Here is a 17,089-nt window from a genome sequence, read left to right on the forward strand (position 1 = left end):
ATAAAAAAATGTCGCATTTCTGATTGGCGACCAGAAAGTAAATCTGCAGGCTAGGGAATAGGTCGATAGCAGCTAGGGGTGACGTGCCGAGACTGGCACAGTTCTAGAAAAGGAGGGAGGAAAAATCCAGCACAAATTGGTAATTTTGACCTGGATTTTTATTGATTTATTTGCCGAGAAGAATATGAATATTTCGGCAGTCGTTTCCGCTTAGGCTTATTACTTTCGACTTTCGAGCCTGTGAACGGACCTACCCCGTGTGTGGCTGTACGCCTCGCTTTCTGTGTCGCCTGCCTGTCTGCATCGTCTTTTCCCACTCCGCTCCCTGCCTGGCTCCACTACCCTTCCCCTTCGTATATATATGTTTCAACCCTCCCTGCGCTATGCAGCCTGCCTCATCACGTTTCTCTCTCTAAGTTGCGCTCTGTGTGACCTTTATTCGCCATAGCCATTCTCTCTCCTTTGAGTTTCATTCTCTCTCTTCGAAGCCCTTGCAAGGTTCCCGTTCCTTCCTAACCCCCCCCCCCCCCCCCCCCCCCCCCCCTCTCTCTCTCTCTCTGTCTCTGTACGTCTGCCTCCGTCTCTGCCCGGTTACTTTTCAACGCCTGTCCCTCTTCTTTTCCGTTTGTTCCTGCCAGCACTCTCTCTCTCTCTCTCTCTCTCTCTCCCCCCCCCCCCCCCCAACCCAACGTATTACCTCTCGCTTCCCCTGTTCCGCCTTCAACCTCCCATACCCTGCGCATTCGTCCATCCGCTTTACCTTTCTCTGCGTGCAGCGCCATGGCGGAGGTTTCTGCAAACCCTGCTCCGGGGAAACGGTCTCTACAAGATGTAAAATCTCTGCCCAGCGACGATGCTCCATCTGCCAAGCGTCCCTGCCTGGAAAGCCCTCCTCCAAGCGCACATCTTTCCCTCTTAGAAGAGCTATGCGACCTCGAGGCCGAGGACGCTGAGTCTAGCTTGCAGCCGTTGGTTTCCGGAGCTTCGCCACTTCGAGAAGACTTAGTAGCAGAGATGATGAAAAGCTTGGAGAAAGTAATCGAGGGAAGTAACAGCAGGGGAGCAGGGGAGGCCTCCACCAGCCATCCCTGCTCTGGAGCTGCTTCCCCTGTTCGTGATGCCTCTAATTTTGGCCTCGCTTGGAGCAGCGATAATTGTCCAGTCCCTGAGCAGGATCTCTGTTCCCATGGTGAGCTTCTGCAGCATGATGATGATACCTTTGACGGGGATGCACGAATTCAGCACCTGCTACAGGCATCTGATGACGAGCTTGGGATTCCGCTTTCCTCTTCATCATCCGAGCTGGATGACAGCTCGTTTCATGAAGAGTGGGCTTCCCTTGCTGACGAGACAGGGTCCTCGAATTTTAACCTCAGTTGGCTCGATGGCTCCCTCCAGCAATTCGAGGAAGCGAGGGATCTCTATGAACATGAACCTGTCATTCTCTTCTAATTTTGCTCCGAATTTCTTTAGCAAGTGTGGATGGATAAGGAACTCGGGACGTCTTTTTTGTCCTCCCCCGCCTCCCCTTCCCTGCTAACATTTTGAAGCAGAGCGGTGTACAAAATGACACTAGTTAGTCTCTTAAAATGTTCAAAACAAGTCTTTAAAAATTGCCTCCGAACCATTGATGAAGTTTTGTAAGCGTGTACTTTTCGCAGCCTTGCGGCAGTAAGGGAAAACTGAGGTGGTAATTATATGCAAGATTTTAACGATTATGAAGAAATGTGGTAATTATATGCAAGACAATGGAGCAGAAATTCCGAGTACATATAAACAAGCTTACTTAAGTTTGCCTGATTTGGATGAAGATTTGGAACATTGACCGGTTTCAGCATCTATTTTCCACTCTGAATTCGGCCTAACTGTTACGTGTTTTTTTGGAGCAAGTGATTGACTAGAGGCATACAATTTTCAAAAGCAAGAGAGCATGGTATGAAAGAGAGGAAAATCTATTGGCCCTACTAGATGCGTTTACCCGAATTCCACTGAAGTGAGAACTGCATATTTAGCTTATGAATTCTTTGATAATAGATGCCTCTCCCCCTAGTACCTACCTGTCGAGCTTTATTTTATTTTATTTCTGTTCTCCCCAAAAAAAGATACCGAGACAGCATTCGGTACATTCATCTGAATATTTAAAATGAGATATTTTCAAGCATTACGGATTTTTCTTGCATGATCTGTTTCACCACCGTTCATATCTCACTGTCCAGAGTTTCAAGAAATATGGTTCACGGCTTGAAAGTCCTTTGAGAAGATGGGTTTCAAGCCTTGGTTTCAACAATTAACAGCAATAAATTGGCAATGCTTGCCTACCTTTCAATGCATCAATAGTAGAAACAATATATAAGGGCCGAGAGAGCGTTCTCAACATTTAACAACTACCTACACTGTAGGGAGAAATATCGTGTACAATACAATATTTGTGTTTCTTAAAGAGGGGGGGGGGGGGGGGGGTAGGAAGGAAACTAGGTAAACTAGGGTTGTACTTGAGGTGGAAACCCGTTCAAGCTTGAGGTGCTTGTCGTGCTTGCTGACAAAGATGCTTGTTTGTTGTGCTTGCCGATTAGGGAGCTTGAGGTGCTTATGAGAACACTACCCAAGCTAGAGGTGTTTTGTCGTGCTTGCTGATTAAGGAGCTTGTGTTCCAAAAGTCAACAACATCCATACAAAGATAGGGGCGAGCCTTAAAGCTAGAGGGATGAGAGAGAACACACACATACACATACACACAAAAGGTAAGCTCAAGCCTCAAGAGGTAGCAAGGACACATCAAGCTTATATATCCATATGGTCGTCAAGGTGTGTTTGAAACCTATTGAATAGCTTCCTAAGGGGTCCAATGATAATTTAGTTGATTTAATTAATTTATTTTGTATTTATCAATTTCTCTCTTAAAGGGAAAAGGGGGACACTTATCTCAAGACCACTTTTGTTGCTTGATATGCCTCTTGCATGTGATTGGCTAGGCTTGGAGGGGTTCAATGAGCTTCAAGCATGAGCTACAAGGGGGGTCGACCAAAGCAAGCTAGGGGGTTGGTTGAGGAGTATACTTTTTCACACACACTTTAATTGTGTGAAGTGCAAAGTACAAGAGCTCCATCTCTTTTTCCAAGCTAGTAGAGAAGTTGGGAGCCTATACCAACACTCTTGGTTATGAAATGCAAATCCAACCAAGAGCCATGCTTCAATGCTTAAACTTGTCATCTTCTCCATCTTCATTACTATGCTATTATGTATCTTAGCAAGAAGAGTGATGATAAGTGATGAACTATTACTTTTTCCTATGGAATGTTTTTTCTTTCTTTTCCCTATCCTCATTCCCTGCTAGCTCTCTCCACCTTCGAAGGTGTTTGAGGCTTTGAGACCAAAACTTGGGATAGGTAATGATTTTTACAAAGTTATATTATGCTCGTGATGCATGACGCTTTCCATCTTCATTGCATCACTTAGGTCACAAGGAACACAAATTATATTGTACCAAGTCTTTCTTAATGGGAGAATCTATAATACAAATGTCTATTGAAGGGGGACCGGTTCCTTATAAATCCGGTCTTCAATTGTTGTCAAGTTCTGTAAACTCTCTTGCAAAAGTATTGTTCATGCCAAGTTAATTAAGTACTATGTTTATGTTGCTACCATCAATTAAGTTCACCCTCTATGTTCTCAAAGTAATTTCACAAAAATGCTCTCTTTAATTCTCCTTCCGTTATTCTCAAAGTTCATAGGCCATTTCCATTACATTTCAAACTTAGGAAACCAAGAACATTAAGTTGTCCCAGGCTCAATATTTGTCAAACGACTACTACCATCTTTTTTTGTCATGATTATAATGTTACTCTTCAAATAGTAAGTCGAGGTCAATGGCTTATCAGAAATTTCCCTTGTGTGTTTTTAATTTGTACTTAGGGTTTAATACTAGAGGTCCTAAGCTAAAAAACAGACTTGAATCTCTTGATATTCTCATGACTCAAACTGAGGAGGAAAGACCATAGGCCATTTTCATTACATTTCAAACTTGGGAAACCAAGAACATTAAGATGTCTCAGGCTCAATATTTGTCAAACGACTACTGCCATCTTTTTTTGTCATGATTATAATGTTACTCTTCAAATAGTAAGTCGAGGTCAATGGCTTATCAGAAATTCCCCTCGTGTGTCTTTAATTTGTACTTAGGGTTTAATACTAGAGGTCCTAAGCTAAAAAACAGACTTGAATCTCTTGATATTCTCATGACTCAAACCGAGGAGGAAAGACTACCAATTCCTTTTATTGTCAAAACCAAAAGAAAAAAAGAATCCTTAAGATCCTCTTAAGGATTCGACAAGGGTCTTTGTTTCACTTGCCAATCCAACCAAAAACAGTAAAAAAGGAAGTGCCCCACAACTAGGTATTCTCCTTCAATTGCACGGGTCTAATTGATCTAGTCAGGGCTCAAGCCATAAAAATTGATCTAGTCAGAGTTGAAGCCATTAAAAATTGGATTTCTGATTCCAATGTAAAACCTGATTTTATTTCTTTCCGAGAAATTAAAGCAATTGGTCATAACTTGGGAACCAATCTACAAAGATTAGGTGCAAGATACAAGTGGTACCATACCAATCATATGCATGGAAGAGGGGGAGCAACCTTGGGAATATTAGAAAAATATAATAATTTGGTGCTTCAGACCCACAATTCAACAAGGGGAATTAGGTTGCATTTAATTATAATTTGATCTCACTCTATGCTTCAAACTCCACTATAGAAAGGGCTAATTCAAACAAGTCCAATATGGAAAAAATTGGAGGATGCCAAACTTTGGGCAAATCTAAATCTGATACGAGTGGTCCAAATGTCGATGTGTAGTTGTTGGTCATTAGAATCATAAACTGTTTGAGCCATAAGTAATGTAGATGAGAAAATGCAGCCAATAGAGTGAGAAAAACAAGCTAATATTCGGGTGAGTGGGATAGATGTAGGAAAAAAGGGCTTGATTTAGATCATTTGTAGTTACACTTAGTGTGTGAGAGACAAAGAGATTTTGTGACCTTAGGAGGCTACACCTATTTTTTCTCTCCACGGATTTCTCAGGCCACCACCACCACCACCCACCAGAGTAGACATATATGATCCTTGTATGATACTTAAAGCTTGTAAATTGTCAAAATCAACATGTATAGGTAGTAGGGCCTAGATCCATCATGGGATGGATCACAAAAACCACTATTGAAAAGGAATGCATGGAAGAGATACCCAAATCATGATTTGAAAACATCAATGAAATGCCCATGAAAGTGATTTGATGTTACCATATACATGTGGTAGTGATGTGTGTGAACACACTAGGACTGTCGAGGCATTTTTTCCCTCTTTAGGAGGTTTTTCCCCCCGAGCATTGTATATACGCCCATCACTCTAGGGCTATCTATCTTTCCATTGCACACTAAGTAACACTCTCTAGTGTGTGCCTTGAGCTTCCTTCGTCTTCTCCAAGTTGTGTGTCTCTCTGGAACTCTAATTCCAACAATTGGTATCAGAGCAGGTTGCATCCTCCCGGGCTTAGTCGCCAGCTACTCCAACACACGCCTACTCACTTTCTCCGATTTTAGTGAGCTTTGACAAGCGTTCGCAAGTCAGATTTTTGATTTGGGCTCATTTCGGCCTCCATTTTCACTACAGACAGTACTGTACAGGCTATTTTGTCATTTTGTGCAGAATTTTTGTCAGTGCCGTTTTTTGCATAAAAGGTGCCTCATAGTCTTCTACGGTTTGTGCTATATAGAACGTGTTGTTCCCGCTCCGTTTCTCCTATTTTCGGACAGTTTTCCCATCAGGTGCAACATTTACCATTGTTGACAACAACACAGATGTGTTCAAGATGTTTGCTGCTAAGGACAGGTTGGATAGGGACAACTACCCTATGTGGGCTTATATGATGCAACATGTTCTTGTGTCAAAGGGCGTCTGGAATATTGTGCAGGGCATTGATGTACCTCCTAGTTCTGAGGATATAGGCGATGTTGAGGATGTTGCAAGTCTTGCTGCAAGGATTGCTGCTATTAGAGTTGTTTTGTCTACGACAGAACAAGCTCGTTGGGATGTAAAGTATGCGCAGGCTCATGCATTAATTGCGTTGTCTGTGAAGCGCACCATTGTTCCTCATATCCGTTCAACAAAATCTGCAAAACAGGCTTGGGATATTTTAGCAGGTCTTTATGCAAGCCGCAATGAGGCTAAAATTGCTTTGCTGCGTAAAGAGGTGGAGTCGAAGATTATGCATGTGGAAGATGAAATGGACACTTTCCTTGCTGGTGTCAAGCATATCAATGAGAAACTTATTTCCGCAGGTGAAGTCATTTCAGATAGTTCCCTTGTGCAGACTATTCTTGATGCCTTACCAGATCCCTACCAGACTTTTGCTAGTACTTGGAGACTGATGACCCAAGGAAATCCTCAAGTTGTCAAGTTTGATGCAGTATGCATATTGCTGTTGCAACGGTCACTTTCCCGAAAATACAGAACTAGGCAACGTGCAGTTGAACATGCTTTTATTGCTTCTCAAAGAAAGGGTGGTAACAGCAATGCGGCCACTTCTTATGGTTCTGCTGTGAGTGACAAAACTTCTGTTCCTAATGCTTCTGCTGGCAGCAATTCGTATGGAAATTCTCGTGATAACGGCAAAAAGAAGATGCGTTGCCATTATTGTAAAGCTAATGATCACTTGATCAAGTCGTGTCCTAAGTTGAAGACCAAAGAGGCTAAGAAGAAAGAGGGTGGTTCCACTGCAAATGCTGGTTCCACTACAAATGCAGCCATTGTTGAGTCTTCTGTGAAATGAGACTGTAATGCTGATGTTGATGCAGAATGGACTTTTAGCGCAGAGTGCACTTACAATCCTGCTGTCCATGATGCATGCTTGTCAGTTGCTGCAGATTCACATGTGTGGTATTTCGACAGTGGTGCTACAAAGCACATTACCTCACATTGTGAATTGTTTACCTCTCTCGAGTCTGTCCCTCATGGGAATTCAGTCACTTGTGCCAATAATGCCTCTTATCCGGTTCAAGGAGTTGGAAAGATTGTGCTTATTGCTGCAAATGGCAGTTCCTTCACACTTGTTGATGCACTTTATGTACCTGGGATCAAGAAGAATTTCTTGTCTGTATCCACACTTGCTAGACTTGGACTTGTAGTCAAAGTTGTGGATGGCAGATGTACAGTTCATGATCTCAGTTTTGGTGATGAAATTGTTGCATCTGGTCTTTTGTGCTGTGGGCTGTATAAGCTCACTTTGTATGACAAGTGTGGACAAAATTTTGCAAATGCTGTTGCAGATTCAAGGGCTATTTCAGAGGCAAAACTTTGGCATGCACGTTTTGGTCATCTGAATTTTGCAAGTTTTCTGCGTTTGCAGAAAGCTGATATGGTTGCTCCTTTGCCGCCTCTTGAAGCACCTGTCAAACATGTTTGTGAAGGCTGTATTTTGGGTAAGATGCAGCGTTCTAAGTTTCCAAAGGATGGTTCAGTTCGGGCCACATGCAGGTTGCAGCTTGTGCATAGTGATGTTTGTGGATCCATGCAAACTCCGTCCTTGGGAAATTACCTTTACTTCGTGACTTTCATTGATGATTACTCCAGGCATGCATGGATATTTCCGCTTAAAGCGAAGTCCAAAGTTTTTATGTGCTTCAAACAATTTCTGGCTATGGCTGAAAATGTCTTGAAATGTACTATGGGCACCCTCCGTTCCGATCGAGGGGGGGAGTATATGTCTCATGAATTTAATGCATTTCTGGCTAGTCGTGGGATAAAACACCAATCTACAGTGCCTTATACACCTCAGCAAAATGGTGTTGCTGAGAGGAAAAATAGGTCACTGATGGAAATGGCACGATGTATGGTCAAAAGTCAAGCTTTGCCACATTCTTTTTGGCTTGAGGCCATAATGTATGCCACTTATGTACTTAACAGGTGTCCTACAAAAGCATTGCAGTCTATTACTCCATATGAATCATGGCATGATAGAAAGCCTTCTATTGAGCACATGCGTGTTTTTGGTTGTTTGGCATATGCTTTGGTGCCACAAGTGCAGCGCAGAAAATTGGATGATAAGGCTGTCAAATGTATTTTTGTTGGTTATAGTGCTGAAAGCAAAGGTTACAGGTTGTATCATCCGCAAACAAAATGTATTCTGGTTTCTCGGGATGTAGTGTTTGTGGAAGATTCTGTTCAGGCCTTGCTGTCATGTACTAGAGACAGTAATGTAAGCTCACAGGACATTTATGACACTTTGTTGCCTCTTTTCAGTGGTGGAAATACGAATGTAAGTTCCAATCAGGCAAATGTACAGCCTATGGGGGTTTCTGAAAATGTTTTAGATCAGCCTATTACTGATGCAGATGTACATGATGTACTTGATGAGGAAAGGGCTGAAAATGAGCAGGCTAGAGGTATGCCAAAATGGCTGGTGCACACTTTGCGTGACAGTAAATTGGATGCACCTTTGTCTAGTCGTACTCGTTCAGGCTCTCACCGTGCATCTTATGCATCAGATTGTTATGCTTTGGCTGTGTTTAGCTTACATGATGTTGAGGAGCCTCTGTCTGTTGATGAAGCACAAAATTCAGAAAATTGGATGGCTGCCATGCAATCAGAATATGATGCACTTATAGAAAATGACACATGGACTGTGTGCGTATGTCGCACGTGTCAATGCAAGGAACTTGCTGAGACACTGTGTGCGAGCCACAAATGGCTCCAAGCACACAACAAGCCTAAACTAGTAAGCTCAAAGAAGGCAATGGTGTGTCACTCACCGCTCTACGCTTTCTTTCGTGGAGGATTCCTCACCACGAAGAAGAAGGAGCCGCCGCTGCGCCGCGCTCAACTGCTTCGCCGCCGCCGTGCCGTCGTCGCAATGCTCGATCTCACACACTCTCTCTCTCTCTCACGCGCGCGCGCGCACACACACACACACACACACACACACACACACACACACACACACACACACACACACAAGGAGATGATGAAGAAGAAGATGGAGATGGATCAAGAGCACTCTTCTATTGCACAAATGAGAGAATGAGTGAATTTTAGGTTTAGTTGACTTTTTTATGAGCTCACCCCATTCACATTTGGGCGCCCATGCTTAGCCAACTAATCCCTTGAATGTTCCAGTTAGAGTGCACCTCTCATCGGCGATCACTCTTACCCTTTTCTTATTGGACCGTACCTGACTCTACAAGTAAATAATACAACGTCCATCATAGGTGATAGGGTGTCCGTGAGCCGTGAGCGTTAACCTGCCCCCCTTCCTGATGTAGATTCCATACTTGAAAGCTATTGAGTTGAAGCTCGTTCGTCGAGGTGGAAGAGCATTTGAGATGAATGTCCTCAGCCTTCTTCAGTCACTGCAAAATCAAACAACATTGGCACAGTAATTGCATTCTCATATACAATTAAAAATCATATGCAGTTGTAGACAGACAAATTGATTGGTAACAAAAATTTAAACCATTTGTCAGCAATAAACATTAAATTATAATATAATCGAACGCATAAACAATTGTAAAGGTAAAAAATTGAACATGTATGGGGTCGCTAATGTAATGATAGAAAGACACTAAAGATCGACTATTAATACCATGAGTAAGATTCCTAATTTTCTATGGTCAATTAAGTTGTTTAATCGTGAGAGCCAAGTATTTCATGTTCGAGGGCTGACTAGAGGCTATACCTAGAAGACCTCGTAGTTAAGCTACGATAAAATGAATTTCTCATGAAATCATTGCCTGACTGATTACCTTTTCTTTGACCCCCCAAAGTCTTTTCACAGTGATTAAATTTTGACGTGTGTGCTTATTTTGTATGCCTTGGGTTTTTTGCTTTTCAAGGAAAAGCGCCCACACTTGGAACCTCTAGGGCTCTAGTGCCATAGGCGATACATGTGAGTGAAGTACCAAATCAAGCTGAGATTTCTCTTCCAGCTTAAGATTTTACATTGTGGCACTTTGATTTTTTGTTTGTTCGTTTTCATCATTTTAATTTTGTAACTTTGGGGGGTCATATAACATTGTTACCCTCCCCAGGCTCATCACACTAGTAAACTCCCTTTATAATACTTAAGCTAAAGGTCAATAGGGACTAAGCCCAGTAGAAAGCCCTAGTACATTTCACACAATGATGCCTAAATCGGATTAAGAACCTAAGAAACCATTGATAATTAGGAAGGCATTCCCCATGGTATTAAGAGAAGATCTCTAACACCTAGCTTGGTCAAACTAGCTTAGTCGGACTGCTCGATTTTTAAACCTAGACAAGTGATTATGACAAAAATTACCTTGAATTTAATGTTTGATACTAAACAAAGGTGCTGAATATTATGCTACCAATCACAATTAAAGAAAACAAACATGGATGCAAAAAGATAAGGGGCAATGCTAATGGACAAGAAACACCTTTTTGTGTTGATGATCGCGCTTGATTTGAAAAGTGGATGAGAGAAAGATTCCATGAAGGTCCAAATCCTAACCACATCAACACGTTCCTGTACACACGAGGAAACACAAAGAATACCTCTAGGAGGCACATCAGTGGGAAGAAAGAAATTTGCTAATCACTAAACTCTAAAACAGAAACACTCCTATCGTACTAATTCTACCTACCCTCCATCACTCGAGTGATGAGAATCAAAGGTGTTTTATGACATAGGTTTCTGTTTTAGTGTACCGAATGTGAATGTGTAGGTATGAGTCAATGTTTTGACTTTTATTCTGCATACTCGTTTGCTAATTGCTCGTGCTCTTTATTTTTTTTGTTTTTTGTGAGTATAAGGCTTTATATATACATTCCCTCAGATTGGAGATTGAGAGGTCAGGGAGGAAGGTTGAGAAGGGAGTGAGTGAATGATGACTGTCAGTAAACACTTTCCCCTTCCTTGGGTAGATCATACCGTTTGAAATGTGCTTGTCACCCTTTGAAACCAATTGTTCCAGTTGGTAATAGGTGATGATTTTTGCCAGTAGTTTTCTATTACCTTAGGTGCCTCGTCGAGTTGCAAGGGTGGTAAGGTACTCTCCCAGGATCGAACTTGAAGGGGTTCATCAGGTGATTCTTGAACACTGGGAGGTGTGGATTCTTTTGTAGCTTTATGGAGGTCCACTATGGTAGGTGGAGGCTGTGGAGAAGCTTTTACCTCTATGGATGCATTACATGAGGAGCTAGAAGCTTCATGGGACTTCCCCCTTCCTGAGCTAGGTGGAACAAATTGTTCTTTCTTCGGTACCCAAACTAGCTCTGGAGCGGGTGTGTGGCATTTTGTGATTTTTTTCTTTCCACGATTGTCAATTCGTTTTGGAGCTACAGGATTGGGCTCACATGGGTCAGGTGACAGGTACGAACACAATCTATGGTTTGGCACCTAGATTTGATCATTTCCTTGATAGTAGCCTTGGGCTTCCAATAGTTTTTTAGGAATCCAACGCCACGTTTCCTTACATCTTTTGGAGCGAGTGGGAGGTTTCTTACAAGGCTTCTATTTTTTAGCATTAGCTATGGTCGCTAAAGAAGCTATAGGGACCCACTTGTATGTTTGCTTTGTTATATGAGGATGAGTCTTGTCAGAAGAAGCTATATGCATTGCTTGTAGCATATTTAAGGATACAGGCATTTCATCACCCTCAGGTGTTACCCAGGTCGTCCCCTTGTTTTCCCAAGTGTCTATGGTTGCTGCTAGGTGAACCTAATCCACATTGTCCGACTCAGTCATCCCAGGTAGTACATCCATATAAGGAGAATCTTCCCCAACATCAGTGTCCGCTTTACACGTGTAACAATACTGCAATGGGGCCGAGTGAATTGTAGTGTCAGATCTATGATCAATTATAAACCTGAGGATGTGCTCTGTAACATTTAATGGCCTAAAAACTTGTGTATAGCGAAAATTTGCATGAACATAGTGGGCATTTCATTAGAATAGATTCCTAATGAGAATTACAAGAGTGCTTGGGTGGAGAGAGCAACAAAAAACATAACACCTAGTTAGATAGCATGAACAACACTTTCAAAAGAGAGATAAATTAAGCTATTGACAACAGTTGAGGACTGGATTTACATGGAGCCGGTCCCCCCTCCAAAAGGCTTTGTATTATGGTTTCTCCCATCAAGAGAGACATTGTACAATACAATTCTTTATGTTCCCTCAAGACTAGCTAGTGCAATGAAGATGAAAGCTTCATGCACTAAGCAAAACACTTATCAAACACAACATCAATTCTCCCTGGTGTCAGACCCAAGACCTCACACACCTTCAAAGATGGTGAGAGCTAGCAGGGTATGAGAGTAGATTGAGAGGAAGAAGGAGTAGTCTTACGAGAAATATGTACATCTCCTCACATAATCACTCATATTAGCATAGCTTAGCTTAGTAATTATCATGGTAGAGGAGATGAGTATGCATTGAAGCTTGGCTCTTGGTTGGATTTGCATCACAAAGCCAAGAGTTGTTGGTGTAGGCCTCCCTTCTCACAAGCTTGGAGTAGGTGGTAAGCTTTCCATTAAAGCTTGAGAAGGAGAGAGAGGCTTCTTTACTTCACACATGAGATTGTGTGAGTGTGTGTGTGATAATGCCTTGCAAAAATCAGCCCCCCCTCTCTCTTGGTCGACCCCTTTTGCTCATGCTACCCTCTGATTGGACCTCCCTAGGGCTAGCCAATGACAATTAAGCAGCATAAGTGATAGCCTTCTGACATGTGTCCCCCTTTCCCCTTTTGTGAGAGCTTTAGGTAATTTAATAATTCAACTAAACTCTCATTGGACCCCTTTGCCTGCTGGCCAATAGGAATCAGACAAGCCATTGGGCTGCTGAATGCTCATTGGACCCCTTGGGAGACTATCCAATAGTCTTCTAGAGGGCTTAATTCTCCTTGTTCTTTTATTAAGTGTTTTTAAATTAATTAAACTAGATTTACTCTAGCTTAATTCTCATTGGTCCACCTCCAAGGCCATCCAATAGGAATTGGGTACACCTTGTGGGCATCTAGACTAGGGAGCTGACATGTGTCCCTCATTCCCTTTGTGTAAAGGGAGCTTGTGTGTGTGTGTGTGTGTGTGTGTGTGTGTGTGTGTGTGACTTTCTCTCTCATCCCCTACAAGCAAGGCTCGCCCCCTCCTAAGTAGGGATTTGTAAAGACTTTTTTGACACACACAAAGCATCCAATTCCCCCATGGTTGACCTTTGGACACAACCTTTGAATTTTGAAACCTTAGCATTTTGGAAGTCTTAATGGGCTGCACCTTAGGGTCTTTTTAGCCCATTGTTTCACATGGCTCTTTTGCAGATGGCCCCCCCTTTGGATCCCTATTTTTCCTCCTTTGGATCCCTACTGTGGGGCCGGTATGCTAGCTTAACCAATATTCTAGCTTTTTCTCCCCTGGCACTTCCCCATATTAAATGATCAGTTTAACATGAGAAAATCATTTAGGAGAATTAGATTTAGAGAGAGAGACTGGACCAAACTAAGCTTGCCCTCAACGAGTGAGGCAGCTCCTTATATTGAGCACTGGAAAGGCTACATGCCAAGAACAAGAGAAGTGTCCTCCCACACTAGGTGGTCGGACACACGACCACACACCACACCTCCCCCCTTAGGGAGAAAAAGATGGACATCTTTTTACAATGTTGGGCTGAGAATGGACTTCACAAGAGAGATCAACTCTGACGCCTCATCTGGGGGGAGTGATCATACAACGACTCAAGGATTAGGGACTGAACTTGGGGCTAGATTCGACATCATGCCGATCATCATCAAGGCATGGAACTTAAACATCTCGCTTATGCAAACTTTAGGTCGCTATCCCAAAGTTAATGGACAAGATGAGGAACGACCAGGGGCAAACATCAACATAAATTTTTTGCGACATGCATCCCTCTCTATAAGGGGCTCAGTGTGACAATAACGATTATTCAACAAACACTAAATTGTGAAATGAGCTAAAGGTAAAAAGACGACCATGAAACACATAAAGAAAAGATGAGCTACAGGGCTACAACTTTACATCACCGCTATGGAAGCGAAAAGATCGGGCACCTCTGCAACCAAGATGCAGCGACTCCCGTGTCTTTGATCTTGCTAGAACCAAGAACCTTTGTAAACTGGCCACTGTTTTGGTGCAGGACTCTTTTTTGCTTTGACTTGTACTAGGAGATGGAATCATCCGAGGTTTGAGGACATTAATCAAGCTGGTAGCATGATTGACGCAAACTGCTTTGGGCTTGGCTACAACAGACGTGGCCTTTTTGGTGGCTCCCTTTGTGGTCTTCTTCTTTGCAGGATGCAATTGGGGGACTGAAGAAGCTTCTGCAGTAGCCATGGCAATGAGATGAAGCTGGGGGAAGAAGGACTCTGCAAAGAGATGAGGAGCAAACCGATGAAGAGAGGAAGGGCTCAATTTACTTGTTGTTGCAGTGGCCATGGCCGCAGAGTCTCTCGCTATCCCCGCATGGCGTAGAAGCTTTGAACTTGACGTCGTTGAGGAAGACATTATGGGTGCATGATGAGGCTGAGGTGTGGACCAGCCAGGCTTCTCGAAGTATGAGCTGAATGCGGGGCTGCTGATTACGCCCAAGGTTGCATGTTGCTGGCTCCACTTCGTTTCAATAGCTTGTGAATTAATGTGGGAAGTTAGAAACCTTGTAAAGAAGCTCGTAGCCATAGAGTCTGTTTCTGTGCACAATAGCAGAGCAAGCGGACAAATTATAGCGGACTGCCTTCAGCTTTCTTCATGATGACTCGTCGTCGTGAGCAAGAATGTTATGCAGGGCTGTTGCTACAGGGGGCCCAGGGGCAACCGGTTAGGAAGGGCCCCAAGAAGATCCGAGATTGAGCACCTGATGGGTGTAACTAAAACAGATGCGTCAGTATTGGGCGGCCTTAGGTTTCTGCACAACTGGCGAAGTAGGCTTCAGCTTTGGACCAAGCTGCGATGAGGATGAACTATGAGCACTACACACACAATCGCCAAAGATTGGAGTTTCCTGTTGTGAAGTTGTGCAGCCGTCTGGCCTACCCAGTATCAAGCAGGAAACCCATGATCCCCCAAGACGAAAACAAGAAAATCAAGAACTCTTCCTAACTAATCCAGTGCCCGCCGTCTCCACCAATGTAGTGTGCTCACTACAAGACACTTAGAGAGAGAGACTGGACCAAAATAAGCTTTCCCTCAACGAGTGAGGCAGCTCCTTATATTGAGCACTGGAAAGGCTACATGCCAAGAACAACAGAAGTGTCCTCCCACACTAGGTGGTCGGACACACGACCACACACCACAATATTGATTATTATGACATTACCTCTCTCTTGAAATCATAGTCGTCCTCGACTATGGTGTAGAGAAGATAAAGCATATTCATGAGTCCTTTTCTTAGCGGGTAGAGGATCCCTATGTTACCCTACGACATCATTCCACAATGGATGACTAGTCCATTTGGTGCTTGAGAGCCTGAGGCTGCTGCAAGCATGTCTGCACATTAGTGCTATCAATCTTCCATAGTAGAGTGACAAGCTCTACTTGGTGTTTGGGAGACGTCGTCTCCGCAAACTTGATCTAAGAATGCATACTACTTCATTTTTGTGCACAATAAAGAAAAAGAGAGTCTTATAAGACAAAAACTTTGTTCATTTTTAACATCTTGTACATTTGCTTACTCTTCGGAAGCATTGTAAGCATTGACAAGGTTTAGGTTATCCTTTAATTGTATGCCTTGCATCCATCCAGCATCTTCAAAAGGATAATTCTTAAACTTAATAAGATATCGTCGGATAGTCTTACCGCCTCTTTGCACCTTGTCTTCATGTCGGAGAATGGACTCGGGCTGCAGCACCTCTTCTTGGTCCTCGATCTCCGGTGGGGTCTTCAGTAGTTGGTTCTTGAGGTGGCTCTCCTTTGTAAGGCTTTAATAGGCTCACATGGAAAGCATTGTGTATGAGCCAATGATTGGGCAACTTGAGTTGATAGGCCATCTCATGATTGGCCTAAGAATCTGAAAGGGACCATAGTACCTTTTTGCTAGTTTGGCATAGTACTTTTGGTGTCCCGTAGGATTCTTGCCTGTCGTGTGCCTTAATCGAGCCTTGGGGAATTTTAATAAGACCCAATCATTTTCTTTAAAGGCTTGTGCTCTTCTGTGCTTGTCAGCAGCAGCCTTTTGCCTTTGTTGTGAGATAGAGATAGCATCCTTAATCTTTTGAAAAGATTCTTGTAGGTCTCGGCTATACTCATCTGCAACGAAGATCTTCCCATGTACCTTAAGTAGCAAGGGACTTTTTGATCTTCCCTCAATTACCTCGAAAGGTGCTTTTCCCGTGGAAGTATGTACAGTGTTATTGTAAGCATACTCCACTAAGGGTAAGTAATTCTCCTATTGGGATCTTTGATCTACTTCCGTTACATAGGCTTTTAGTAGATCAAGAATTGTTAGGTTAGCTATTTCACTTTGGCCATCCGTTTGTGAATGATAGGCCGAAGAGAAGTTTAGCCTTGTCCCTAAATTCTCAAAGAGACCCTTTCAGAAATTACTGGTCATTCTAGGATCTCTATCTGACACTATGGACATTGGCAAGCCATGGTACTTGAAAATTTGTGAAATGAAGAGGGTTGCCATTTGATGGGCTTTGATAGTCTTTTTGACAGGTATAAAATGAGCTTGTTTACTGAACCTGTCTACTATCGTCCATATTCCCATATTCCCATGGATAGACTTAGGCAATCCAAAGATAAAATCCATGGATATGCTCTCCCATGGTGAATTAGGGATTGGCAAGGGTCGAAGCAATCCAAGTTGCTTCCCTCTATCAAATTTTGCCTTTTGGCATACCACACATTTAGAAACATACTCTTGTATGTTCACTTTCATGTAGGCCAATAGAAATATGTTTCAATTCCCTTTAAGGTAGACTGAATCCCTCTATGCTCCGCATAAGGTGGAGCATGAGATTCATACATTACTTTCTCACGTAGTGAGTTAGTAACACATAGTCTATTGCCGTAGAAAAGATAACCATCTTGTAAAGTAAATGGTTCTTCTTTCTTCCCTAATGCAAGG

The 17,089-nt window shown here is 42.8% G+C and overlaps 1 protein-coding gene across 1 annotated transcript; it reads left to right on the forward strand.

Moving 5' to 3' along the window:
- Positions 1-376: 376 nt before the first annotated feature.
- On the forward strand, positions 377-1,613 carry LOC147453644 (uncharacterized). Its single transcript, XM_086515764.1, has one exon. The coding sequence runs from the start codon at positions 781-783 to the stop codon at positions 1,450-1,452; it is 672 nt and encodes a 223-aa protein (XP_086371890.1). The 5' UTR covers positions 377-780; the 3' UTR covers positions 1,453-1,613.
- The last annotated feature ends 15,476 nt before the right edge of the window (positions 1,614-17,089 follow it).

Source organism: Adiantum capillus-veneris, chromosome 7 (assembly GCF_014529385.1).
Source record: "Adiantum capillus-veneris isolate H3 chromosome 7, ASM1452938v2, whole genome shotgun sequence".
In the NCBI taxonomy this organism is placed as follows: domain Eukaryota; kingdom Viridiplantae; phylum Streptophyta; class Polypodiopsida; order Polypodiales; family Pteridaceae; genus Adiantum; species Adiantum capillus-veneris.

Bases quoted from the DNA above. Each gene is read 5' to 3' on its own strand.
- LOC147453644 (XM_086515764.1), top strand. From the start codon at position 781: ATGGCGGAGGTTTCTGCAAACCCTGCTCCGGGGAAACGGTCTCTACAA.